The sequence below is a fragment of the Rhinolophus sinicus genome, linkage group LG04, assembly GCF_036562045.2.
Source record: "Rhinolophus sinicus isolate RSC01 linkage group LG04, ASM3656204v1, whole genome shotgun sequence".
NCBI lineage: Eukaryota > Metazoa > Chordata > Mammalia > Chiroptera > Rhinolophidae > Rhinolophus > Rhinolophus sinicus.
In genome coordinates this window covers 83,648,335-83,675,805 of record NC_133754.1, presented here as the reverse complement: position 1 = coordinate 83,675,805, position 27,471 = coordinate 83,648,335, and the positions used below count along the sequence as shown (strand labels likewise).

The 27,471-nt window shown below is 37.1% G+C and overlaps 2 protein-coding genes across 2 annotated transcripts; both read left to right on the top strand.

The window, feature by feature from the left end:
• Positions 1-1,413: 1,413 nt before the first annotated feature.
• On the top strand, positions 1,414-9,724 carry LOC141571252 (beta-defensin 109). Its single transcript, XM_074331505.1, has 2 exons — positions 1,414-1,468; positions 9,519-9,724. Exons 1-2 carry the CDS (start codon positions 1,414-1,416, stop codon positions 9,722-9,724), a joined length of 261 nt encoding a protein of 86 aa, XP_074187606.1.
• Positions 9,725-21,467: 11,743 nt separating this feature from the next.
• LOC109456910 (beta-defensin 130B) lies at positions 21,468-27,204 on the top strand. The gene is made up of 2 exons (XM_019749447.2): positions 21,468-21,525; positions 27,023-27,204. Exons 1-2 carry the CDS (start codon positions 21,468-21,470, stop codon positions 27,202-27,204), a joined length of 240 nt encoding a protein of 79 aa, XP_019605006.2.
• Positions 27,205-27,471: the final 267 nt, after the last annotated feature.

Genomic DNA, 27,471 nt, shown 5'->3' with positions numbered 1-27,471 from the left:
GGAGACATACTTGTATTATTAGCTATCTGTTGTTGTGTAGCATATGACCAAAAGTTAGCATCTTAGTACAATAAACATTTTTACTATCTAAACAATTTATGTGGTGAGGCTTAGCTGAGTGTCTTTGGCTCGAGAGCTCTTCTGAGGTTGCTGTCAAGCTTGGGCCTGGATTGGAGATTCATTGCAGGTGGATGGGAGGAATCTGCTTCTGGGCTCATTTTTGTGGTTATTGACAGCCTGATCTTCACGGGCTGATCGCTAGTCATCAATCCACGGCCACATGGGGCTTTCCATAGGCAGCTCAGAATATGGCAGCTGACTTTACTCAGAGCAAGAGCATGAGAGAGGGTGCCCAAGATGGACAAATGGTCTTCTTGTAACCTAATCTAGGAGGTGGCATTGCATCCCATCAGTTGTGTTCTACTCATTAGTGCAGCCCACTATCAGGAAAGCAGCTTATACAAGGGCGTGTGCACAAGGAGGCAGGGATCATTGGGACCATCATAGAGGTAGATGATCCTAACATGAAACAGAGTAGATTTTATCCATATAGTGCATTTAGGTTAAGACAAAGTACAATTATTATAGTGACTATTCTGCCAAGATATCGAAAGATTACTGGGAAAAGTTTTCCAAAATGTATAGCTATGATTGAGTTTCAGTAGTGGAATTCCAAGTAATTTACTTCTTTTTCTACTTTTCTATGTTTTCTACATTTTCTATAATATTTTAGTTAAAGGTTTTAATTAAAATATAAACATATAAAAATAATAAAAATCTATTAAAAAGGCCACAAAAACTTAAAAGAGGTTGAAATATGCTTTCAACATAGCAGTGTTGCTATAAAGATGAAATGCTGAACTCTTTTGGAGCATTTTCTATATCATCTTTTCTATGAAGCCTTTGCTGACATTCTCATTATCCCCGTCCCATTGCTAACCCCTTGGTAGAAATAACCACTATTTCTTTTGGGCTATTGAGTCTTTTACATATATTACTGCAATGCACACATTTAACTTTTCATCTCTCATGATATGACTTGAGCTAGCTGATGTACCCTAGTTTTACAACCCTGTCTGACACAATAGGTCATAAAATATGGCCAGTGGTCACACAGGCATGTGTCTATGGAAAGCAGTAAAGAACACAGCTAACAGTGAGGATATCCTGACTCTTGGGAAATGCACAGCATTAACTTCTGCTTTCTCATCCATTGAGTTACCATCGCAGTGTGTACTTTTGTGCGTGGAGATTTCCTGTGGGAGATTGAGTTATTCTCTTTTTGTCAGGCTCTACTAACCAAGAACAAACCACAGGCCCAGGGAGCATCATAAAAAGCCAGGGGCCTGCCATGCTCACCAACTCCAAGCTCTGACCATTCTAATGACTCTTCTCTTCACTGGCAGGTCAGCCATGAGGCGCCATGTGCTTATCTCCACTCTCCTCTTTCTGACTCTCTTGCCCCCAGGTAAGGTGGTGGCTGATCATTGGGGTCTGCAGTTTAGAAGGCTATCTGGCAGGTCAGACAAGACACTGGCATCAGTCTCATGGATTCATAAATCTAATATCAACAGCTTTGCTAGGACTATAACAGGGTAAAATAGGAAAGAGATCAGTTCCTTGTTATTGACCAAAGGCCTGATGAGATCCCATTCTGCTTTGTCCAGACTGTAAATTAGGATGCCTAAAATGGACTTGTAGGCAGGTAGAACTGAAAGGCTTCAATGGCGGCTGCATCTATCATTAGATCTACTCACTAGGTCAGAAGAAGAGATGGACAGAATCCTATCCACAGGAGCTGGTGCTAAGGGTGTGTCCTAGGGAACTCTGTCATAAGGTGTTTGGGTCCTGAAGGGACTGAGAGATGAGCTCTCATCATGGGAGAGGTATATCCAAGGTAGTAAAAGGAGGGTGAGCATATACCATTTTTATCCAAACTAAATACTTTTGGAAAATAAAGGGAGCACTATTATAGCTGTATTAGAACAATAGGCACAAACCAGAACCGTCCCAACCCGACTGGCCACAGGATCACTCTCTATAAATGGCACGGACCCAGAATACAGTTTCGAAAAGAGGATTACAGTCCCTAGGGAGGGGTCACTGAGGAGATTAAGTGCTGATCCACCTTGTACAAAGGGTTTCTTATGTTAAATAACAGTCACAAAAATAGGTTCCAAAAGCATAAACCCAGTCCTGTAAAATGAGGCAGTTAGGGGGAACGCACACTTTGGAATACTAATGTATGCGTTATGTAGGAAGAAAACAATTGGGCAGGGCAATGGAGATAATAACACAAAAGGTGATACTCTGTGGTCACAAATCCTTAGTGTTAAGATGATTACTAGCATTATCAGGTTCAAACTCATTATTTTCAGATGAGATGAGTGAGGTCCATAGAAGTGCTTCACAATCCCGTAATTTAAGCAATCATAATTATGGCATCTGGAAATAATACCTCAGGGTTGCAGAGGCCAATAGTCAACTATGTAGAGTTTGCATAGTCTGTAGGTCAGGCTAGGCTACCTGATATCATAAATGCACATGTCCCTATGAAGTAGTGTTTGGGGTTTCTTTGGATAAATACCCAGATGTGGGATTACTGGGTCCTTTTTTATCTCATTATAGCCTTTGTTTTAAAGTCTCTTTTGTCTGGTATAAGTATTGCTCCTCCACTTTTTTTTTTAATTTCCATTTTCATAAAATATCTTTTCCCTTTACTTGCAGTCTGTTTGTGTCTTTCCATATGAAGTTAGTCTCTTGTAGGCAGCACATGTAGGGGTCTTGTTTTCTTATCCATTCAGTCCTCCTATGTCTTTGGATTAGAGCATTTAATCCATAACATTTATATAACCATTGATAGCTATGTAGTTACTACTATTTTATTATTCATATTTTTTATCTTTTTTTCTTCTTCTTCTTAAAGAAGTTCCTTTAACATTTTTGCAATACTGATTTGGTGGTGATGAACTCCTTTAGCTTTTGCTTGTCTGGGACACTCTTTACCATTCTACCATTCTAAATGATAGCTTTGCTGGGTAGAGTAATCTTAGGGGTAGGTCCTAACATTTCATCACTTTGAATATTTCATGCCAATCCCTTCTGTCTTGTAAAGTTTCTATTGAGAAATTAGATGGCAGTCTTATGGGAGCTCCTTTATAAGTAACTAACTGCTCTTCTCTTGCTACTTTGAAGATTCTCTTTTTCTTTAAACTTTGGCATTTCAGTTATGATGTGTCATGGTGTTGGCCTCTTTGTGTTCATCTTGTTTGGGATTCTGTGCTTCCTGGGGTTGTATGTCTATTTCCTTTGCCAGGGTAGGGAAGTTTTCCATCGTTATTTCATCAGATAGGTTCTCAATCCTTTGCTGTCTCTCTTCTTCTTCTGGTACCCCTATGATGTGAAAGTTGGTACGCCTGATGTAGTCCAAGAGGGCCTTTAAACTATCCTCATTTTTTTTTTAATTTTTTTTTTAAATTTGTTGGGGTGACAATTGTTAGTAAAATTACATAGATTTCAGGTGTACAATTCTGTATTACATCATCTATAAATCCCACTGTGTGTTCACCACCCAGAGTCAGTTCTCCTTCCATCACCATATATTTGATCCCCCTTATCCTCATTTTTTTTAATACATTTTTGTTTTTGCTGTTCTGATTGGTTGTTTAATGCTACCTTAACTTCTAAATTGTTAATTCTATCTTCTGCTTCATCTACTATAATGTTGAGTCTCTCTAATGTATTCTTTGTTTTAGCTATTGTATTCTTCATTTCTGACTGGTTCTTTTTTATGTTTTCCATCTCCATTTTTATGTTTCCTATCTCTTTTTTGAAGCGCTCCCTGAGATCATTGAGCATCCTTATAACCAGTGTTTTCAACTCTGCATCTGGTAGATTGCTTGTCTCTATTTTTCTTTAGTTCTTTTTCTGGAGCTTTGTTCTGTTTTTTCTTTTGGGACATGTTTCTTTGTCTCCCCATTTTGCCTGCCTCCCTGCTTTTGTTTCTGTGTATTAGGTAAAGCTACTATGTATCCCAGTCTTGGTAGAATGGCCTTATGTAGTAGGTATTCTGTGGGCCTCTCAGTGGCACAATCTGCCTTGTCACCTGAGCCAGGTGCTCCAGGTGTGTCCCTTGTGTGGGTTTTGTGTACCCTCCTGTTGTAGTTGAGGTTTGGTTGCTATTTGCCCATCAAAGGGAGGGACTGACCCTCATGGTGACTGTTTGTAAGTACTGGCTGTGACTACAGTGGAGGAGCTCTTGTGCAGGGCCTGACTCTACAGAGCAAGATTCTCTTTAGCAGGGCTCTGGTACCTGCCCAGTCTGCCCTCTGGGTGTGTCATTTGTGGAGGTTGTTGGGTGGTACTCTGGTGTGGTCTAAAGCTGGCCACCAGGTGTGTTGGTTCTGGGGCCTCTTGCAAGGGCCTCTGTTGCAGGCCAAGGTCACAGCTGCCTGTGCCCTCCCCAGGTCCACTTAGAATGAGCTACAAAGAAATCTTCAGATGGTTGCCCCTTCTGATGGGCTTGGAGGCACCTTGTAGAGGCTAAGCTATTAACCAAGGCTAGCTGCCACTAGTGCCGAGCTTAAGGATGCTTAGCAAGAGGCACTAGGCATGCCAAGGTCAGATGCTGTTTGTTTGGAGTTTCTGAACCTCTGAGAGATTTTTGAGAAAATCCACAGCATGAGCCAAAACAGGCCATTTGTATGGAAAAGCCACTAGAAGCAGCTTGTTGGGAAGCAGCAGTTGGATGGAGCAGGGTCTCAGGGAATCACCAATGTGGGGCAAATGGTTGTTGGAGACTCAGGTTGTTGGACACTCAGATATGGTGCTTGCCTGCATCTGCATGGTGGATCAGGGGAAGGCTCAACAACAGAGAAAAGTGCTTCTGCCAGCACTTCTGTCTGGAAGGAAGCTGCCTCTCCAAACTCTCGCCCTGGAGCCAGACAATTCAGCTCCTCCCCATATGTCCCTGGTGCCTTTCAAGCTGCTGGAGCTCCAGACGTGTGAGTCTGTCAGTAAGTACAAGCTCAGGCCCTTTAAGAGGGACTCCTGGGACTCCAGCAGCCTTCTGTCTCACTCAGCCACATTCTCCACTGTTTTTCAGAGCCAGAAGTTGTGGTGACTTCTCTTCCTGGCACAGGAACCATGGGCTGGTGAGCCTGGTATTAGGCTGGGATTCCTTTGCTCATCAGAAGGGACTTCCACAGATGAGATATTCTTCCCGATTTTTAATCACCACAATGTGGGTATGGGACCAGCCCATTCCACATCTCTGCTCCTCCTACCAGTCGTGAGGTGGCTTCTTTATGTCTTAAGTTGTAGGACTCTGTTCAGCTAGACTTCAGGTGATTCTCAGTGGTGGTTGTTCTATAATTTAGTTGTAATTTTAATGTGGTCATGAGAGGAAGCAAGCACAGTGTTTACCTACTCTGCCATCTTGACCAGAGTGAGATTCAATGCTCTTCATATCTTGATCTCAGACTCCTACCTTCCAGAACTGTGAGAAAATAAGTTTCTGTTGTTTAAGCCACCAGTATGTGGTACTTTTGTATGGCAGCTCTGGAAAATTAATATAGATTCAAAAAGATATTCCATGGATGTATTAATCAGCAAAAAATGTTGAAAACTTTTCTATAAATAAAGAAGGCATTTCATATTGTTCAAAGATTCAATTAATCAAGAAAATGTAATAAATTTAAGTTTATATGCATCAAATAATAGTCTCATTCTATATAAAGAATAAAATGACAAAACTCAGATGAACTGAAAATCCACAATATTGTATTGACATATTTTAAATTATTCCTCTCACTAATTAATAGGGAAACTAGTCAAATATCAGTAAATACATAAAATATTTTAACAAAATGATTAGCAGACTTAGAACACCACCCTGAACAGCTACAAATTTAAAGCATTGCATCCAATTACAAAATACGCATTTTGAAGTGCAGCCAAAGCATTTCTAAAAATAGCCACTCAGTTATAAAGCAGGCACTGAAATTTCAAAAGATTAAAATTTATCAGTTTATCAAATCAACATGTTGTACACTTTAAACTTATACAACATTATATGTCAATTATATCTCAATATCACTGGAAGAACTAAAATAATAAAATTTTGGAAAATTGGAAAACAATTTTCTCTGACCATAATTCATCTAAGCTAGAAATCATTAACAAAAATACAAATATTTAGAAATTAAGAAATATACTTCTGTATTAGGCATATTTCAAAATGAAAATTAGAAAATGAGTTGTATACTAAAATAAGCTACATGTCAAAACTTGTGGAATAAAAATAAATTAGAATTTAGAGAAACAAATGACAGAGAGAAAAATATTAAATAAAAAAGTTAGCTTTTTAAAGACTAATACACTTTATGGTAATCTGGTGACAATGATCAGGAAATGATCATTAAAATAACCATTTCAGGAATGAATAGGTTGACGTCACAATTGCTGTTCCAGAGGTTCAAAAAAAAAATAATATTATAAATTTGTGCACTATATTCCATCCGCTCTTGTGTACTTAGAATTTTCTCTGCAACAGTGAAGAATTTTCTCTTCACTATATCATCAATTTTCTTTCTACTAGAGTATTACCATTAGCATACAAATATGCCATTTTTCTGATCTTAAGGGGAAAAAAAATTGCTCCTCTTCCAGTGCCAGCCATCACCCTCTTTCTTTATTCCCCTTTGCAGTAAAACACCTCAAAATAGTTGTCCATGCTTCCTGTCTCCAATTCCTTGCCTCTCATTCTTTCTTAAACATATTCTGATCAGGCATTCTCCTGATCCCATTCCCTGCTACTGAACATGCTTTTGTCAAAGTCACCAAAAATTTATTGGTGCTAGACTCAATGGTCATTTCTCAAAGTGACTTTATTTGGCCCATCATCATTTGCTACAAATGGTCATTCTTCCAGTTGGCTTCCAGGATTTCATATCTCTTGACTCTCACCTGTCTCACTGGAGGTGCCTCCTCAGTTTTCTGTGCTGCCTCCTCCTCTTCTCCCATAATTCTTCATATTGGAGAGACCCACAGCTCAGTTCCTGGTCCTCTTCTCTTTTCTCTCTCCATCCAGTCTTTGGGGCCAGACCCATCCTTTTAAATTTGCCTCTTGGACCTCTCTTCTGAACTCCAGACTTGTAATGACTATCCAGTGGTGTAATTTGTATCACTACTTGGATGTTTAATTTCAAACTGAACTCTTGAATTCCCCCCATGAACCTTCTCTATATATAGTTCCCCCCCCCCCCATCACAGTATGTCATGGCCAGCATTTCATGGAGACTCTAGCAGCTCTTCTGCACATCCATACCTTCAGGAGGCCTCCACATCTGCACTCTAGGAGGTGATTCTCAGGGCACCTGTCCCATGTCCAGTCTCAGATAGCAGCTGCCCCATACTCAGTGGAAGTCCAGAGTGATGACAAGATTTCTCTTTCGTGGCTGGATAATATTCCAGTGTTATATATACCATATTTTCTTCATCTGTCAACAGATTCAATATCAATGGATCCAACATCTGTCCTGTTGATGGACTCCTAGGCTGTTTTTATGCCTTGGCTATTATGAATATTGTGGCAATGAAGATGAGAATGCAGATATCACTGAGATAGTGATTTCATCTCCTTCAAATAGATATCCAGAAGTGGGATTGCAGGATCCTAAGGTAGTTTTATTTTTAATTTTTTGAGGAATCATCATACTGTTTTCCACAGTGGCTACACAAATTTACATTTCCACCAATAGTGTACCAGGGTTCCCTTTTCTCCACATCCTCACCAGTACTTATTATCTCTTGTTTTTTTGATAATAGCCTTTCTAACAGGTGTGAAGTGATACCTCATTGTAGTTTTGATTTTCATTTCCCTGATGATTAGTGACGTTGAGCTCTTTTTCATGTACCTGTTGGCCATTTGTTAGTCTTGTTTGGAAAAATGTCTATTCAAGTCCTCTGCCCATATTTTAATTAGATTATTTGTTTTTGCTGTTTAATTATTTGGGTTCCTTATATATTTGGGATATTATTCCCTTATCAAATACATGGTTTTCAAATATTTTTTCCCATTATGTATGTTGCCTTTGCATTATGTCAATGGTTCCTTTTTCTGTGAAGAGGCTTTTTAGTTTGATGCAGTCCCACTTATTTATTTTTCCTTTTATGGCTTGTGCTTTTGGTGTTATATCCAAAAAATCACTGCCAAGACTGATGTCAAAGAAATTTTTTCCTATGTTTTCTTCTAAGACTTTTATGGCTTCAGGTCTTATGTTGAAACCTTTAATCCCCTTCAAGTTAATTTTTGTCAGTGTTATAAGATAGGGGTCCAGTTCCATTGTTTCGAATGTGGATATCCAGTTTTCCCAGCACAATTTATTGAAGAGTCTATCCTTTCCCAATGAGTATCCCTGGCTTCCTTGTCAAATATCAGTTGACCATATATATGTGGGTTTATTTCTGGGTTCTCAATTCAATTCCATTGGTCTATCATGTCTGTCTTTATAACAACACCATACTGTTTTGAGTATTACAGCTTTGTAATATGGTTTGACAACAGGAAGTGTGATGCTTCCAGCTTTTTTCTTTTTTCTCAAGATTATTTTGGCTCTTTGGATTTTTGTGTGTGTATGTGTGTGGTAGCATATGAATTTTAGGATTTTTTTTCAAATATGCTCCATCTACACAGGTCTTTCTAGTCTTCAAATAAGCTTAGCCAGGACCCCTGCTCCTGCTATTCTGCATGCAAGGATATCTGCTTGTCTTTTTCATTCTCATCATTCAGATCTCAGTTCAAATGCTACATCCTTTTCAAAATGCTTCTCCTATCCATTTTATCAACTCCATTCTCCAGACCTTTCCTGGTCCATTGTTGTATAATGTTTTTCTAAACATTTGCCATTTTCTGAAATTATCTTATCAATCTATTTTTGTATGGTCAGATTTTCTTCAAAGTCCTGTGAGGATAAACATTTCTGCCTTTTTCACTGTACTGTTATTAGTACAAAGAAAAATGCCTGGTGAATAGATGAAATTTAGTGAATCTGTTGAAGATCCATATAAAGAAGTAAAATAATGAATAAACTGATGTATTTAAGACATATATCTTCTCCATCCCCCTGTTGTTTCACTTTGCATTTATCAAAGTTGTTTTTGAAACATAAATTAGCAATGCCATGAACTTACAAGAAAAGGAGGGAGGGGTTTATTAACACCTGGGCTGTAGGGTAAAAAGGAAAGACAGTGAATGTGATGGAGCCACTGAATAGAGACCTTGCCCAGCTTCTTTTCTCCACATAGAAACTGACTCTGGGTGGTGAACACACAATGTGATATTAGATGTTATATTACAGAATTGTATACCTGAAACTTATGTAACTTTACTAACCATTGTCACCCCAATAAACTTAAAACAAAAATGCTCAATCAAGAACTCTTCTGTTCTCATACTAAGAGTGTTTACGGTTTTACATTCATGTACTAATTATCTTATTGACTCTCTTTTCCTGCAGTAACAAATGGTATGGGTCCCGCTGAACAACACTGTATCAATTTATCTGGAATCTGCAGAAGAGACATCTGCAAAGTAGTAGAGGACACGATTGGTGCCTGCCGAAGGAGGTGGAAATGCTGCAGAGCGTGGTGGATCCTAATACCAGTGCCCACACCACTTACCTATTCAGATTATCAAGCACCCCTAAAGCATAGATTGACATGAAATGGTGAAAAGCATCCAAAGTAAAATTCTTTGCATCTAGAAACATTAAAATACATGTGATGATTCACTCCAGCTCTAGTACCAACTTTTATTATCCTTTGTCAATAAAAATACATAAGTAAACATTGATTTTAAGTCTACCCAGATGTTACTTCTTTGGGACTCATTTTCAGATCCAAACAATGTGTTTAAAAGTGAAAAAAAAAACATTTATTTAATAATATATTTTTTTTAATTTGTCATAGAAAGACCGAAAAATTAACAAAAATGTTACAAAGATGAAAATATAATTATACAAAACATAATTAAATAGACACATAGAAAATACAAAGAAAATGAAAAGGCTAAATACAGAGGAAATCCAGAAAATATTACGGAAGAGGAGAGATGTAGATAAGGAAAGAGGAGAAAATTGGAATAAGACAAGAAGAAATAATATGGAGTCAGACATAAAAATTGTAACTGTATGTAACTGCATAACTAGAAAGAGATGAAAACGAGAAAGGAGACAGAATGGGAGATTGAAGACCAACAGAAATGTTTATTAAATCCTCTAAAAGATAAAATCTCAACTAACAGAGATTTTGATGTTTTACTCCTGTGGCGTCCAGCACTACAAGGATTGTGGGGAGCGAGGAGGGCGGTGCAGGGTTAAGAAAAGACAGTAGCCATAAATAGAGTTTAAGTGCGGGGTGGGGGGGTAGGGGGACAAGGGACTGGCAGCCTCAAAGACTGGGCTGAGGTGCCTAATCAGGCCAATGCATTAGCTTTTATTAGGTGAGGAAGTAAAGGAGATAAAGCTTGTCAATCTCAAGATCTGTGAATCCCATACACTATATTAGGAAACTGATTCAAGCCAATCACCCTTGCCTGCAGGCAGCAATACTATAAGTCTCAGGATGTTTGTACTTCCCCAAGGGACAAAACCTATATGCACATGAATAGATGGAGAGCACATCATTGAATCTCTTCCCTTGCAGGTTTTGGGAAGGCAGCAGCCATAGAGGCAGAGGCTCTCCTTAGCCAGGGGAAGGTGAGGTGCTGTACCCACCTCTATGAACCCTGTGGGTTCTGCTATTGGTCTCCACTCGACTGTGCCTGGCTTGAGTTGGTTTGATTTTGCCCAGTTCAAACATCCCCCCCCCCCCATGGGGAATCTTACTCATCATTGGCTGACCAGCCATCTTTTTGGGGCCAAACAGGGAGACATAAGGTGCAAGTACAAAGGTGAAGCAAAGTCCCTGAAAGGATCCGTCTCACAGACTCTTTCTCTGGGAGCAGGTACGAGGAGACAGACGGGTAGGCTGCTGCGTGGCCACATACTCCTATGAGGAAACATTGTGATAATTTAGATTCTCAATGTTTTACTTCCCTAGACATTATCACTTCATGGAACCCAACCATTTTACTGTAAAAATATACTGACCTCTTTTAAATGTATGCTGTTAATATCCCTTTTAAATAGATGTTTTGATGCTTTATAACTTCTGAATACAAGTTCATCTATCTCCTTCATGTCAGAGGTTCTCACTTTCCTTTCCTGATGTGACATCTTTCAGATCAGTTCTTAGAAGGAATCTTAGGTTTCACTCATGTATACAATTTTGATGATTAAAGAAATGTGTGTTTTTTTTTTTATAAGAACTCTGCTGTTTTCTTCCTATAATGAAATATTTATGAAGTCTTTATTCATTTTTTTCTTTAAAATTTCAGAGTGTGAACATTTTCCACAATAATTCAGTACAGTCTTGACTAGATTTAGGGCAAAGTTGACTTTAAAACAGTGGAGTTATGCTGTAGGTGAGAGATGAGGTGCATAAATGGAGAGAGAGCCTGATGGCTTGCTTTCACTTCCTTCACCTCCTTCCTTGCCACTCTCCGGAAATACCAGCCACAAGCTCCACACCTGAGTTGCATTCAGTTTACAAAGACCATGTCCTTTTTGGGTAGAGATGATCAACCGAGCCTGTCTCCCTAGTCAGTCTAGCCCTGTATTACTATCCACCCCTGGACTCCACCAAATTGCATGCATGGTGTTTGTTCCTCAAATAGACTAACTTCCTGTGAGTGCCTCTGAGTCTAAGAGTTCCTAAGAGTTCCTTAATCTGGCTTCATTCAGTTAAAATAAGGTGGCATACATTATCTATAATTTGGACTGGGCATGACTCAAAAGTGCTTGTTTTCCTGATTTAGCCTGGAATCACGATGTCCTATATAAATAGAGAAAAAACCTGAAAGACTACTATCTTAATAAGATGGAATCATATTTTATTGGGGGGGGGGCAGTTGCTGAGAAGGAGGATTACAGGGGAAAGGCAAAACCCTTACAGATATATAGGAAAGAGTTCAAAACCTTGAAAGAACAACAGGCTTTGGAGACATCACAACTTCCATAAAAACAAGAGGAGCAGACTCTCTGCAGTCCTTAGGAAAAGTAACATCACAGTATGTTCCAAAAAGCTGCTGGCCACACTGATAGGCTCTTCAGTTTTTATCTGTCTTCTCTTGCTGACTAGAGCATAATCTCCTTACTTGTGTCTGTCTGTCTGTCTCCCTACAGATATCTTTTAATTAGGCGTGTACAGTAATAAACGTTTTTTTTGTCCCTTGGCATTTTTTAATACTTTTTAATTAAAATATCCTTCTGATACGTACATTACACCAGGTCTTAACATCCTGTCTAAATCTTTAGGATTATTGGACAATGCCACATTTGGCTGTATAATTCAATATGTTGACTAACTTCCACGAGAGAGATTATGTGCATGTGTGTGTGTGTGTGTGTGTGTGTGTGTGTGTGTGTGTGTATGTGTGATGTTTCCAACCCTAGCTTATGCCCTAAATACAAAAATAGGAATATCTGAACTAGAGACGATTATTATAAATATTCCAGGAAATAAAATAGCAGAATAGGGGTCCCCAGACCTTGTCTTCCCCCAGAAACATTGACTTAACAGCCATCCATGGATGAAAATACCTTTTTGAGAATCCTGGGGTCCAGTGGAGAGATTTTAGCATGGCAGTGTAGCACAAAACCTGAGAACAGTCACATGGGAAAGGGTGAGAACAACTCCACTTTGCCTGTGGGCCGTCTTGTAAGGTGACAGATCTCAGCACCAAGAGAGACTCCCTGGGCCTGCAGCTTCTCCCACAGGGGAAAGAGAGAGTATAGTGAGAGTCTGGATACCCCATGCTTTCGGGGTACTGCCCAAGAGCCCCATTTTTGTCTCAATTCACCCAGAATGCTGAGGGAATCGGCATATCTGGATCATCTGGGGGCAAATAAGAACAAAGAAAAGCTGCAAGGACTCAAAGCCACTACCACACAGATCTCAGCAACCAGCCTGCGGACCTCACTGGCCTGCCTGCAGACACCAATACCCAGTCCACTCATGAATCCCCGCAGCTACTGTCCACAGACCCTGGCAGCCTGCCTCAGTGTGCTCCCACAGACAGTCTCCAGCATGCCTCCACAGACAGCACACAGAGCTGTTAACTTAAAAATAAAAGGCCAAAATAAGAGAAACAAGTGTTTATTTGGGAAGCACTGATTCAGGCAGATCCCCAAATAATGTTCAGGTTACAGGACGAAGGCAAGAACATTTTATGAGAAAAGGAAGGGAAATTAGTGCATGAATAGAAAGAAGTAATTTCTATTGGTGCTAATAAGCCAAAGAAGTAATTGCTATAGGTGCAAATAAGCTAAGTTATTCTTTAGCTATACATGGTGACACTAATTCTAAGAAATGCCTTTAATTTTCAGTCCTGTGGTCAGGATATCTGCTTTCCTGTTAGCTTTGCAAACAGTTGTTTGAATTACAATGTTGCTTTGGCCCCATCCAAAGGCTATTTTGCCCAGTTCAAACATTCCAAAGGTTCAAGAAGCAATGCATGCGAGGCAGTTCCTTGGAATGGCCGCCTTAGCTCTATTTTAAAATGGCTCCACTTATGTCAAATTTTCACAGAGATCAGCAGCTGGCTTGACTCTGTCGGGCTGGTAAAATGTGTGTAACTGATACTGCTACTTCAGGAAGGAGGGAAGAGTTGTGGAGATTGTGCCCATTTTCTAGCATATCAGCACACTGCCCTAAGAGAAACAAGTGGGTGATTCTCAGCACTTGGCACAATTCAGTGGGCAAGGCTTGAGAATAATCTTTGGCTGCATACTCTGCGGAACGTTGTAAGGAAGCTGTCTGGGGTCAGAAATCTGTATGGGGTCTCTTTTATAAGGGCATTGCCATACTTTGCCATGTATAGTGGGAACTTTTGGCCCAAATTTGTGAGGGAAAAATAAGGATGCACATTACACATGGGTAGTACTAACTCCGTAGCCGCATCTATGATTTGTAAATATCATAAATTTGTTACCGGTACATAAAATTTCTTGTACCTTGTATCTGTTCTTGTGTTTTGTAATTATTTGTTACATAAAATTTCTTGTACCCCAATATGTTTAAAAATAAATGATAAAATTCCCTTATAATACAAAAAACAAGCACCTAAATGTAAACAAATAAAAATTTGAATCTTTCTCCCTGAAAGTTGGGGCCAAAAACATGGGTGCGCATTACACATGGGAGAACATTATACACCGCAAAATATGGTAATCCCATTCATAGGGGCTCCTCCCTCACAACCTAATCACCTTCCAAAGGCTGCACTTCCTAATATGATCACCTTGGGATTAGGATTTCAACATACGAATTTGGGGGGAACACAAACATTTAAACCACAGCAGTATCATTGTCAAATTTCAATTGACTGTATTTTTGTAGGGTCTGTTTCTGAACTTTGTCCACACTGTCTTAATTACTATGGATTTATAGTAAGTTTTAAAAATAGGAAATATATTCTTCCAATATTCTTTTTCAAAATTGTGGTCATAGTATGACTTTGCATTTCAATAAAAATATTATAATCAGCTTTTCAATTTCTAAAAACAAAATCTTGCTGGAATTTTGTTTGGCATTATATTGGATATATAGATTAATTTTGGGAGAATTGAGATCTTGGCTATAATAAGTCTTTTGTTTCATGGACTCTGTATGTCTCACCATTTATTTAGGTCTTTAATTCCTCCCTTTAATGTTTTGTACTTCTCAGTATACAAATCTTGCAACTATATTGTTAGATTTATCCCTCATTCTTTCATGTTTTCTGACACTACTATAAATTGTGGAGTATTTAAAAAATTTTTAATTGTCCATTGCTTATATACATAAATAAAATTGACTTACATACTGTTTATTGCAAACTTACTAAGCTCACTTATTATTTTAGTAGTTCATTGGTGTGCTTTGAGATTTTCTACATAGAAAATGACATCATCACCTATGAATAAAGGCAGTTTATTTCTTTGTTTCCAATCTGCATGAATACTAATTTTTCTTGTTTTACTATACTGTGTAAGACCTCCAATACAGGAGTGAGCATAGAAATTCTAGTCTTTTCCTTACATAAGGAGATCATTTAGTTTTTCACCATTAAGTATGGTATTGCTTAACATTTTCACTGCGAAGTTTGTCTATAGTCAAATGGTATTTCCATACTGCTGACTGCGGCATTCAACTTTACCCCATGAGCTCAGTGTTCCAGAAAAGAAGTTTAGGAAAGCAAATGTACATTTTTCTATATTTTTGTGTTTTTCAAGAATTAATAACAATAGGAAATTTTTATGCTTTAAAATAATCACTTGTTTTATAAAATGTAGCACCTTAACTGTATTTACTTAAAATATAAATACTGTAATTATTTTCTGTGGATTTTTAACACATTTTGGAGAACAAACTTGAAATCAATTAACAGTGAAAAGATTAAGGCTTTTCATTGGTATTGTTAACAGGTTAAGAAAATCCTATTTATTTACTAGTTTGCTGAGTTTTTAATCACAAATTACTGCTGCTGTGGTCAGCTTTTTTTGCTGTATGTATGGAGATGATCAAATGTTTTCTCTGCTTTTAGTCTGAATTACAATGAATGTTGTAACAACCTTGTATTCCTAGAAAATACCCCATTTGTTTATGCTATGCTATTTTTTTTATACATTGATGGATTAAACTTGCTAAAGTTTTAGAAATAATACTTATGCATGACAGATATTATATTTTTAGCTTGATTTTTTGCAAGTACAGTCGGCATCAAAAAAATTCATCAGCAACTTTTCCCTTCTTTTCTAATTTTTGGGAGTTTTGCAAAATTTGTATTATTTATTCTTTAAATGCTTGAAAGGATTCACCTATCAGTGACATCGTTTGGTCTTGAATTTTGTTTGTTTAAATGCTTAAAGTTGTATATTAAATTTCTCTCATAAATATAAAACTATTCATATTATCTATAACTTCTTGAATAAGCTTTGGTTGTTCGAATATTTTTAAAAATTGTCTATTTTAAATAAGTTACATTCATTGGCATAAAATGTTTAGGGATGCTATTGAAGTTAAGTTGTAACAGTTCAAAAAAAAGTGTTAGGCTTTTAATATATTTCATGTAAGCCTCATCATAACCATAGGGAAAAACTTTTAGTAATTACACAATAAAACATGGTACAGATACCAAAGCATGCTGATACTAAAAGATGTCAAATCATGAAAGAAGACAGCAAGATTATAAGGAAGGAACAATGGACCTATAAAATAGTCAAAAAAATTAATGAAATGGCCATAGTAAGTCCTTACTTATCGATAATTATTTTTAATATAAATGGATTAAATTCTGCAATAAAAATATATAGGATGACTGAATGAATTAAAAAAATAAGATCCAACAATATGCTGCCTACAACAGACTCACTTTAGTTTTAAAGACACACATAGACTTTGTAGTGAATGGCTGGAAAAAGGTATTTCAAGCAATTGGTAACCAAAATAAACAAGGGTAGCTATTTTTTATATCAAACAAAATAGACTTTAAACTAAAAGTGGTAAAAAAGAAAGAGGAAAAAAGTTATTATATAATAATAAAGGGTTCAAGCCATCAAAAAATATAAAAATTGTAGCTATTTACTCAACATCAGAGCACCTATATAAAGCAAAAACTTATGGGATTAACAGAAATAATAAACAGCAATGCAATAATAGTTTGGGTCTTAAATACCTCACTCTTAAATCATCCAGACAGAGAAGGCATTTTATGTGAAGGCACTTCACTTTAATGTGAAGGCATTTTTCACATTAAAAAATCAATATGAAAACAGCATATGTCAACATTATATACCACATGAACCTAACAGACATATATAGGACATTCTACTTGACAACAGTAGAATACACATTCTTCTCAAGTGCACATGAAATGTTTTATAGTATAGACCATATTTTAGGCCACAGAAAAATGTCTTAGCAAATGTAAGAAGATTATAATCACACAAGTATCTTCTTTGACTAAAATGGTATGAAAGTACAAATCAACAACAGAAGGAAAACTGGAAAGCTCAAGAATACATGGAAATTAAACAATACTCTCCTGAACAGGCAATGGATTAAAGAGGAAATTAGAGGGGAAATTTTAAAAAGTCTTGAAAGAAAGAAAATAGAAATACAACATATCAAACTTATAGGATGGAGCAAAAGCAGCTCTAAGAAGGAAGTTCATAGCAATAAATTAATAAATATGTTAAGGAACAAGAAATAAATCAAATAAACAACCTAACTTCACAGCTCAAGGAATTAGAAAAAGAAGAACAACCTAAGCCCAAAGTTAGCAGAAGAAGAAAATAATAAAAATTAAGACATAATAAACAAAATAGATAACAGGAAAACAAAAGGTTAACAAAAATGAGTTGTTTCTTTGAAAAGATAAACTTGACAAACCTTTAGCTAGACTAAACAAGAAACAAAGAGAGAGGGTCTATCAACAAAATTATAAATGAAATAAGAGACATTACACCTGGGAACACAGAAATACAAAGGATGATAAAAGGCTCTATGACAACTACACTCCCAAAAAGCTGGACATCCAAGAAGAAATGGATAAATTCTTAGAAACATACAAATTACCAAGAATGAATCAGGAAGAAACAGAAAATCTTAACAGACCAATTTCTAGTAAGCATATTGAATGACTAATCAAAAGTCTCCCAATGAAGAAATTCCATAACCAGATGGCGTCACTGGTGAATTTTGCCAAACATTTAAAGAAGAACGAATGACCATCCTTCCCAAACTCTTCCAAAAAATATTGAAGACGAGGGACCACTCCCAAACTCATTTATGAGGTCTGCATTACCCAGATACCTAAGTCAGAAAAGGATACTAGCAAATTGAAGTCAGAAGCACATTAAAAGGATCATTCACCATGTTCACATGGCATTTATCCATGGGATGCAAGGATGATTCATAATATGGAAATCAATAAATGTGATATATCAAATTAATACAATGAAATATAAAAATCATATGATCATCTCAATAGATACATAATAAACATTTGTCAAAATTTAACATTCATTCATGATTTTAAAAAATTCTCAACAAATTAAGTATTAATATGTATGTAAAGTACCTCAGCAACAATAATAAAGGCCATATATGGGTTAAACTCACAGCCAACATCATACAAAGTGGTGAAAGTTTGCAACCTTTCTAAGATCAGGAACAAGACAAGTAAAGGAAGTACTCTACCACTCCTATTCAACATAGTACTGGAAGTCCTAGCCACAGCAATCAGGCAAGAAAAAGAAATAAAAGGCATTCAGAATTAGAAAGGAACAACTAAAATTGTTTCCATTTGCAGATGACATGATTTTATATACAGAAAATCCTAAACACTCCACCAAACACTGTTAGAGCTGGTCAACAAATTCAGTAAAGTTGGAGGACACAAAATCAACATGCAAAAATCAGTAGCATTTCTATGCCCAAACAAAAATTATCTGAAAACAAAATTTTAAAAACAATTGTATTTACAATAGCATCAAAAACAAGAAAATAATATAATACTTTTGGCCTAAAAATAAGACACAGAGACCAATGAAAGAGAATAGAGAGTCCAGAAATAAATCCCCATATATACAGGTAACTAATATTTGAAAAGGGAACCAAAACACATAATAGGAAAATGATAGTCTCTTCAACAAATTGTGTTGGGAAAACTTGATAACCATATTACAAAACAATAAAATTGGACCCCTATCTTACACCACTTAAAAATTAACTTGAAATGAATTAGACTTAAACATAAAATTCCTAAAAGAAAACAAGGATAAACTTCTTGACATTTGTTTGGAAAATAATTTTTTTGGATACGACACCAAATGCACAAGTAAGAAAAGCAAAAATCAGCAAATGGGACTACATCAAATTACATAGCTCTGCACAGCAAAAGTAACAATCAACAAAATGAAAGACAATCTATGGAATGGGAGAAAATATTTGCAAACCCTACAAGTATATCGCGTAAGGGGTTAACATGCATAAATACACAAATATATAAAGAACACATATAATTCAATAACAACAACAACAAAAACCCCAAATAATCTAAATAAAAAATTAGCAGAGAAACTAAACAGACACTTTTCCAAAGAAGATACACAAAGGGCCAACAGGTACATTAAAGATTCTCAACATCACTAAATCACCAGGAAATGTACATTGAAATCACAGTGAGATATCACCTTACATCTGTTACAACAGCTCTCATCAAGAGGACATAAGATAACAAGTGTTGGCAAGAATGTGGAAAAAAGGAACCCTAGTGCACTGTTGGTGGAATGTAAAATGATTTAGCCACTATGGAAAATAGTATGTAGATTCCTCAAAAATTAAAAATAGAACTACCACATAATCTAGCAACTCCATTTCTGGATATATCCAAGGGAAATGAAAACAGGAATTTGAAGAGAAATCTGCACTCCCATGTTTATTGTAGCAATATTCACAATAGTCAAGATATGGAAACAACCTTAGTGTCTGTCAATGGATGCACAGTTAAGAATATGTGATACACACACACACACACACACACACACACACCGGGGGAACCAAAAAAAAAAATGTATGCAAGTGGACACTTTGATCAATGTTGCTCAAGTAGTAGTTGTAGTTCGCCATAATCAGAAGTGACGGTAACCACTTTGAACACCTCTTGTAATTGCAGAAGTCAAATATGACTTGTATTCATCTTTTGTTATCAGTATATATTGACTATTACAATTTTAATATTGTTTTCCTTTCTTAAAATGTGTATACAATTTTAATACAGTTTTCCTATTATATAATAGATTATATAATATTATGCATATTACATGTATATATAATATACATATTATATATATGTATATAATGAAATATTATTCAGCCATGAGAAAAAATGAAATTCTGCTATTTGCAACAACGTAGATGGAACTTCACGGCATTATGCTAAGTGAGATAAGTCAGATAGAGAAAGACAAAATATTATACAACATCATTTATATTTGGAATCTAAAAAAGCCAAATTCATAAAAACAGAGAGTAGAATGTTGGTTACCAGGGACTGAGGGGGAGGGCAATTGGGGAGATGATGTTTAAGGGTACAAACTTGCAATTTGTAAATAATTTCTGGATATCTAAAGCACAGCATAGTGATTATAGTCAATAATACTGTATTATGTACTACAAAGTTGCTAAGAGCCTAGACCTTTATTGTTCTCACTACAAAATAAATAATAATTATGCAATTCAATAGAGGTGTTAGTTAGCTAACACTACAGTGGTAATCATACTGCAATATATAAATGTATCAAATCAACCAGTTCAACACTTTCAACTTACACATGATATATGTCAACTATATCTCAGTTATTAAAAATAAATAAACACACTAGTTAACAAACATGAAAATGATGAAAAGTCATCAAAATAGAAGACATAAAAGTATATAAATTTTTTCCTGAAAAAAAGCTGATATCATATATGAAGGTTTATAGGTGAAAAAACTAAACAAATTTACAAAAATGTGTCATTAAGCCATTGGTCAGTAAGTAAATTAGTGTTAGATAAATTGGTTTTAGGTCAATTGATTCTTGACCAAAGGCATTTCTTAAGCTTTCGATACTTTATTTCTATATGTTGGGGTAGACTGAGAGGACAGGGAGTCTCTTTCAGCTGTAGACATGTCTTTTCACAAAAGATAGCTATTGAGGAAAGAGTCTGCTCTTTATCTCTGATATTTAAGTGTCCTGATCTCATTACCCTTGTCATGTGGGAAAATTACACTAAAGATTGATAACAGATAAAAATAAATGTTAGTTTTCAATGTGAGCTAAGTGTATTTACCTTTCAGATGCTATTAAGAACATCGTACCCATGTGACACTAGCCTCTCTTTTAAGGAATAATTGAAAAATACAGATTCATTTTTTAAACATGGTCCTTGGGCAATTCTTTTATCCCTATTGTGGAAAAGAGTGTACTGTCAAAGAGTTCCTTTGCCAATCAGAGGACTCTTGATAAGAAGGACTTCACACTTGCAGAAGTCTACATCTTGGCTCCCCTCAAAAGATGACTGGCCAAAAGTACTGACCTCTGGGGAATGTGAGAATCCATGGAAAAAGTGAAAGGTTGGTCATCTAGTTTCCTATAATTAGGTTAATTTGTCACCAAATTTAGAGACTCCAGAGTTTGGAAATATTCCAACGGAAGCTGTTTTATTTTCTTACTTGTTAAGCTTCACTGATCAAAAGGAACCTTAGTCCCGCAGAAGTAAATAAAAGGCCCTGTGTTCCACTATCCCTGATCACTCACCTCTCTACTGGGCATTCAGCCATGAGACTCCATTCCCTTCTTTCTGTTCTCCTCTTCTTTGTGATTATAATACCAAAAGGTAAGATGGTGAATAATGATAGAGGTAGTTTTCTTAGAAGGCCTATTGGGATGCTCAATTATACTGTGGGCATCTGAACTCAGACACTAATGAACAGCCTTTAAGAATTCAGAATTCCAACATAATCATCTCCCTTAAAAATAAGGAGGACAATCAATATTGCAAAGCAGGACAAAGATTTCCATCAATAGAAAACAAGATCCAAGAGCTCCATGATTAGAAAATGGGGCTTAAGTAGACAGAGAGGTGAAGAAGCTTTGACATGTGACTTAAGGTTTAGCATACAAATCAAATAGCTTTTACTAGGGCCCTAGTCACCCAAAAGGAGATTGAAAATGGCAGCTATTGGTTTAGATTTGGTTAGTGAATGGATGATGCAGAGTTTACTGGTAAGGAATATTTGTGAAGGGTAGAAGTTAGGTGTAGAAGGCAGAGCTCAGCAAAAAAGGATAGCATCAAGTTATAAAAAAAGCAACAAGGAGCAGGGGAATTTGGAAAAACCATAAGCAGAGGAATAATACTTCAATGGCAAAATTTTAAGCAAAAGACAAAAATATGAAAGAAGCATTTTAAGAATTTGACATACATCCTTAGGACCCATGATTCACAAGTTTGAATATTAACATGAAGAATCAAAGAAAAAAGGAAATGTGTTCATTCAGATTTTTGTAAGAACTGCCAAAGTCCTTTGCTCCACTGTTAGTAGCAGGATGTTCAGATCCCTCAAAATAATGTTTGTGGTCATTGAACATAGATATAGTCTGGATAACTCTCTCTTCCTTGGTTCATCTCTAAGATTCTTTTAAATACAATCAAAGATACTCATTTGTTTGACTCTTTGCCTAATCTATGGATGTCTTGGGAACTACCAGACATATAGTTGTCTCTTCCTGAAGAAGTTTATGTACTTCTCATTTGGTTCTTAATTCTGTCAGAAGAAGACACAGCTGTGGGGATTCACACTTACAGTGACACCTAATGTAAAATTATATAATGTTAATGACTTAAAATTAGAAGGCAATTTAATGATTAATTATTTAATTTTATAAATAAGAGAATTCTTGTCCACATAAAGAACATGATTTTATTAAGGTCACACAGGTAGCGGCCACACTGCAGCTAGAACCAAGTGTTGTTTCCATCAATCTACAGGTGTGGGTACGCCCATACAATGCTAACTCCAATTTCTGTCAGTCTTTTTACATCAAAATCTCCTAATTAGGTATTGAGGAACCTAAGGAGATTTTCAAGTTTCCTCTTTTGGAAGGCACAATGTTTTTGAAACATCTTACTTCACTTTTCCTCTAAATTACTTTCCTCCATTGTTTAAGGTAGACATGTTGAACCAGCTTAATGTTCTGACATTATTATTGGACTATTTATCCCAGCCTTCGGATTTTCCTAATCTGTGTTCCATAAAATCAGATAAATGGCTATCAATTTTTAGATAGCTGAAAGCATTTGCTCCAAGATAATTATGTCAGCATGGCTGAGGAGTGAATATTTGTTTCCTCAGGCTTGCCCTCTACCACCTAAGCTAAATTCAGCTCCACATAAATGACTGTCTCATAGCCCATGTTATGAGTCTGGTCTTTAAAATAAATAAATAAATAAACAAATATACATATTAATATACACATATACATATATATATTAAGGAGGGATAGATCTCCTGGAAGTAAAAGTCTGGCCAAAACCCACCATTATAGTGGAAAAAGGGATATGGCAATAGTTGTCTTAGGGTGTGAAGAAAACGGCAAAAAGGGTTGCTGTAGAGCAAAGGCCAGAAATAACTGGTGGGAAAATAAGATTCTAAGAAATCTAGGCCTATGATTTAGAGACGCTAATACAATAATGACAAGACTGGATAATCACAAATAGAATAGTACACACAAGAGCAGGGACCGATAGTCAAAAATAGACAGAAGCCAAGAAGTTTTAGAAGGAGTAAGATAGAAAATGTGTGTGGGGTCAGAGTACTTAACTGCATTCAACAGGACCAAATATTTATTGAGCGCCTGTTATTTTAAAAAAAGACTATGTTAGATACCCAGGATACAACAGGAAACAAAAGAACATGGCTACCCACAATATAGAAGACAGATGTTAGTCAAATGATTACAACAATAAACATATAATTATAAATTTTAATAAGTACAATGAAGAGGAACAGAGTATTACAAGTTCAATTACAATTATAAGTCATTGTCTATTTGCAACATCAGAGAAGACTTCCTTGACTTCCAGCTGAAAACGGAAAGGTAAGTGTTAATTAATGAATCCCTGGCAAGGAACACTCAACACTCCTGGCAAAGGAAGAAGCCAGTGCCATGTCCCTGGTGCAGAAGTAAGCAGTGTGCTCCAGGAACTGCAAGAAGGCCGCTATATGAGAGCGCTAGTTGAGATTAGAAAATGTGCCAAGCATTTGATGAAGTATGCCAGGGTTAGTTGTGTGGCACTAATGCTAAGTCAGGGTGGGAGGGCACTGGAAAAACAAGGAGGGCAAGACAATCAGACTTTACTCTATAGGTGGGTAATAGTCAGTACTAGTCTCTAGATCACCACGGGGGTTTTGGGTTTATTCACACAAACTAGGATTATGTATAGGTTCTAGGCAGCCTACAAACCTGACAGGTTTCCTTGATAGATCTTTCCCTTTGTTTCACTACTTACATTAGTCTTTCTTCAGTCTCTCTTCCTGGCTCTACCATAGAAAGAATTTCAAGTTTACAGTAGCGTCCTTCTTTTTTAAGCCCGAGATTGTCATGTTTTGAGGTAAACAAACACTTGGAAGTCAGCCTGAGAAACCACCAGCAACTGTGTGAAAATAGATAATGGGCATAAATAACAATCATGAGGAATTAGGAAATCAAAATCCTTAATCTTTCAATCCAGTGATTTCTGTGATCTAAAGGTAAATAAGCCTGCTCTAACTCTATGTGGATTCTCTAAGTCATAATCATGTTTGGACTTGAAAATGTGTACTGTCCCTACTCTCTGCTAGCCTTTGTGCCTCCATCTTTAATTTGATGAGACCCCTTCTGTGTTCTCCGAAAGTAGGTTCTTACTCTAGGCACCAAGATCCAGATTCCATTACAGTAGGATCCCAAAGTAGAAGACAAAATCATCAAAGGTGATGAAGAGAGAGCATCAACGAAGGTGTAAAGGACTCAGAATTCACAGGCAGAAAGCATCAGGGCCAAGGATAACAGACATGGGACTGGTAGAAACAGTGCACAACAAAACCTATGAATCTGGGGGACATCACGCTAAGTGAATTAGGCCAGTCAAGAGACAAATACTGCCAATTCCTCTTATATGAGATATCTAAAATAGTAAAACTCACAGAAACATACAAAAGTCTGACAATTAAGTTTGCAAACTTTTTGCAACGATGTTGCTAACTTTTTTTGATATCAGAGGGATTATTCATCATGAATTTGTACCACTGGATGAACAGTTAACCAAGTTTATTTGGAAGTACTGAAAAGACTGTGTGAAAAAGTTAGAAGACCTGAAATTTTGCCAACAATTCATGGCTCTTGCATCATGCATGACAATGCACCAGCTCCCATGGAAGTGGGAAGTGGGAAGTGAGGAAGTTTTTAGCCAGTAAACAAATAACTGTATTGGAACACCCTCCCTACTCACCTGATCTTGTCCCCAGTGATGTCTTTCTTTACCCAAAGATAAAGGAAATATTAAAAGAAGACATTTTGATGACATTCAGGACATGAAGGGTAATATGATGACAGCTCTGATGGCCATTCCAGAAAAAGAGTTCCAAAATTGCTTGGAAGAGTGGGCTAGGCTCTGGCATCAGTGCATTGCTTCCCAAGGGGAGTACTTCGAAGGTGACCATAGTGATATTCAGGAATGAAGTATGCAGCACTTTTTCTAGGATGAGTTCACAAACTTAATTATCCGACCTCATAGAGTAGAATAGTGGTTGCCAGGAGCTGGAGGGAGAGAGGGATGGGGTGTTGCTGTGCAAAGGGTATAAAGTTTCAGTTATATAAAATGAGTAAGTTCTAGAGATCTGCTGTACAACATGGTGCCTATAGTTAACAATACTGTATTGTGCACTTAAAAATGTAAGAGGATAGATCTCATGTTTAGTGTTGTTATACAGGGTCTCGGCTCCCGCTCCACGCACAAGAACGCAGATACGGTGAGGCCAAAAAGGAACACCCACAGAGCCATAGATAAGGGAGTCATACCACTATATTCTCGCTGGCAGCTGGGTTGGAGACACAGGAAGCAGGAGCCACACGATCCGCAATCTGCTGTCCACTTCTCTGCCAACGAACCTCACTTGCCAATTGCAATCCGCGCTTGCTAGCTTAGCCAGGGCAGTTATATCAGTGGCTAACGGGTAACCAGTAACAGCTGATGGCCAACTAGTCATAGCTGACGGCCATCTACTACCTGAGCCAGCACCTTTCCACGTGAGGCCGAGAGCCTGGAAACTGCTCTCTGAGACTATGTCCCTGCAAGTGTCTTTACCACAATGAAAAAAGAAACAGGGAAGAACAGGAGGGTATATGGGGTTGATAGCAAAGTTAGCCTCCCCACAAATATGACAAGGATCCTTCACAGACATGCCTTTCAAGTCATGACATCAACCCCTTCCTCCAGGAGAGTCAAGAGCTGCCCTTGTTTGTCTCTTCCAAATCAGTTATGCCAGGAAGAAGGTAAAGGGAGTATTCTTAATATATTATATGATAGTAAAGACAAAATGAGATACAGGTGGGTTAATAGGGTGGTTCAGACACTAGCTTCTGTTAATGAACATAACATGTAACACCCACTGTGATCCACAGGGGAAAGAATGAACCCGATTTGTGCAGAAAGCCTAGAGGAAGGACACTGAGACTGAAGGAAAGGGCTGTATTGGAGCGCACCCTTAGTTATATGCTTCTCAGCAGCCAAATGAATTAAGAAGACATATGGATATATTTAAGAAAAAATACTTTGCAGCTCTGAAGGAACTTCTCTCTTTGTACCTACACATAAGGGGCCTTGGACAACACAGAAAATGTTTCTTGCATAGTCCTGAAACAGGGAAATTAGGCAAGGTGGAATTTGAAGGATTCACAGGCTTTCTCTAAAAAGGGATAAGAACATGTGACAGGGCAATTTAATAGATGGGAAAGTGAACAACCTTGTGCCTTACCCACTAAATATCAAGGACACCTCCCTAGTCATGGTGACAACAACCAATTGCCCCACACATTTCAAAATGTGCTTCCCCAGAGAAGGACAACTCTCTAATGCTTCTAGAACTCAGCAAGGCTTCTCCAACATGTGTAGAGTTCCATACTCTTAGTCCCCTCCGGCAAAAAGGCACTTCTTTTGCCTAAGTGTCTGATCTTTTCATGTAGGTAATATCATCTCGTCTATCCCAAAGCCATCCTCCTGTAAATTTATTGCCTTATCTACATTACCAGTAATTTGATGGTGATTTACTGATGTTGTTAAATCTCTTTCTGTGCAGCAAGGACTGGCATTATCCCGGGAAAAAAGCAATGTGTTCTTTTGAAAGGAGTGTGCAAAAACGGAGGCTGCACCTCCACAGATGATACCATTGGTGTATGTAATGACGAAAAAAAATGCTGTAGGAAGTGGTGGATATTGTCTCCCTATCCAACGCCGGTTCCCAAATCAAAATCTCCTTAGATGGAAGCAAACTGTAAGTCCTTCAAACTCCAGAACATATGGATACATTTTGCAGACTCCTGTTTCACCCACCTTGCTTTCCTCCCTTGACTGGAAATAAATGTCCTAGTTTTTCATGGACTTATCCTTGAGGAATTTCTTCTTGATGTACATGCAAGCCTCTTAAGAACTATAACACGAAACAAAACAGTAGCAAAACCTCATACTGTAAAGATATTTATACAAAATACGACTTCCTTAAAAAAAAGATGAAGATAAAAATTTTAA

Bases quoted from the DNA above. Each gene is read 5' to 3' on its own strand.
- LOC109456910 (XM_019749447.2), top strand. From the start codon at position 21,468: ATGAGACTCCATTCCCTTCTTTCTGTTCTCCTCTTCTTTGTGATTATA. The intron at 21,526-27,022 runs GTAAGATGGTGA...CTTTCTGTGCAG, and splicing joins TGTGATTATAATACCAAAAG to CAAGGACTGGCATTATCCCG.
- LOC141571252 (XM_074331505.1), top strand. From the start codon at position 1,414: ATGAGGCGCCATGTGCTTATCTCCACTCTCCTCTTTCTGACTCTCTTG. The intron at 1,469-9,518 runs GTAAGGTGGTGG...CTTTTCCTGCAG, and splicing joins TCTGACTCTCTTGCCCCCAG to TAACAAATGGTATGGGTCCC.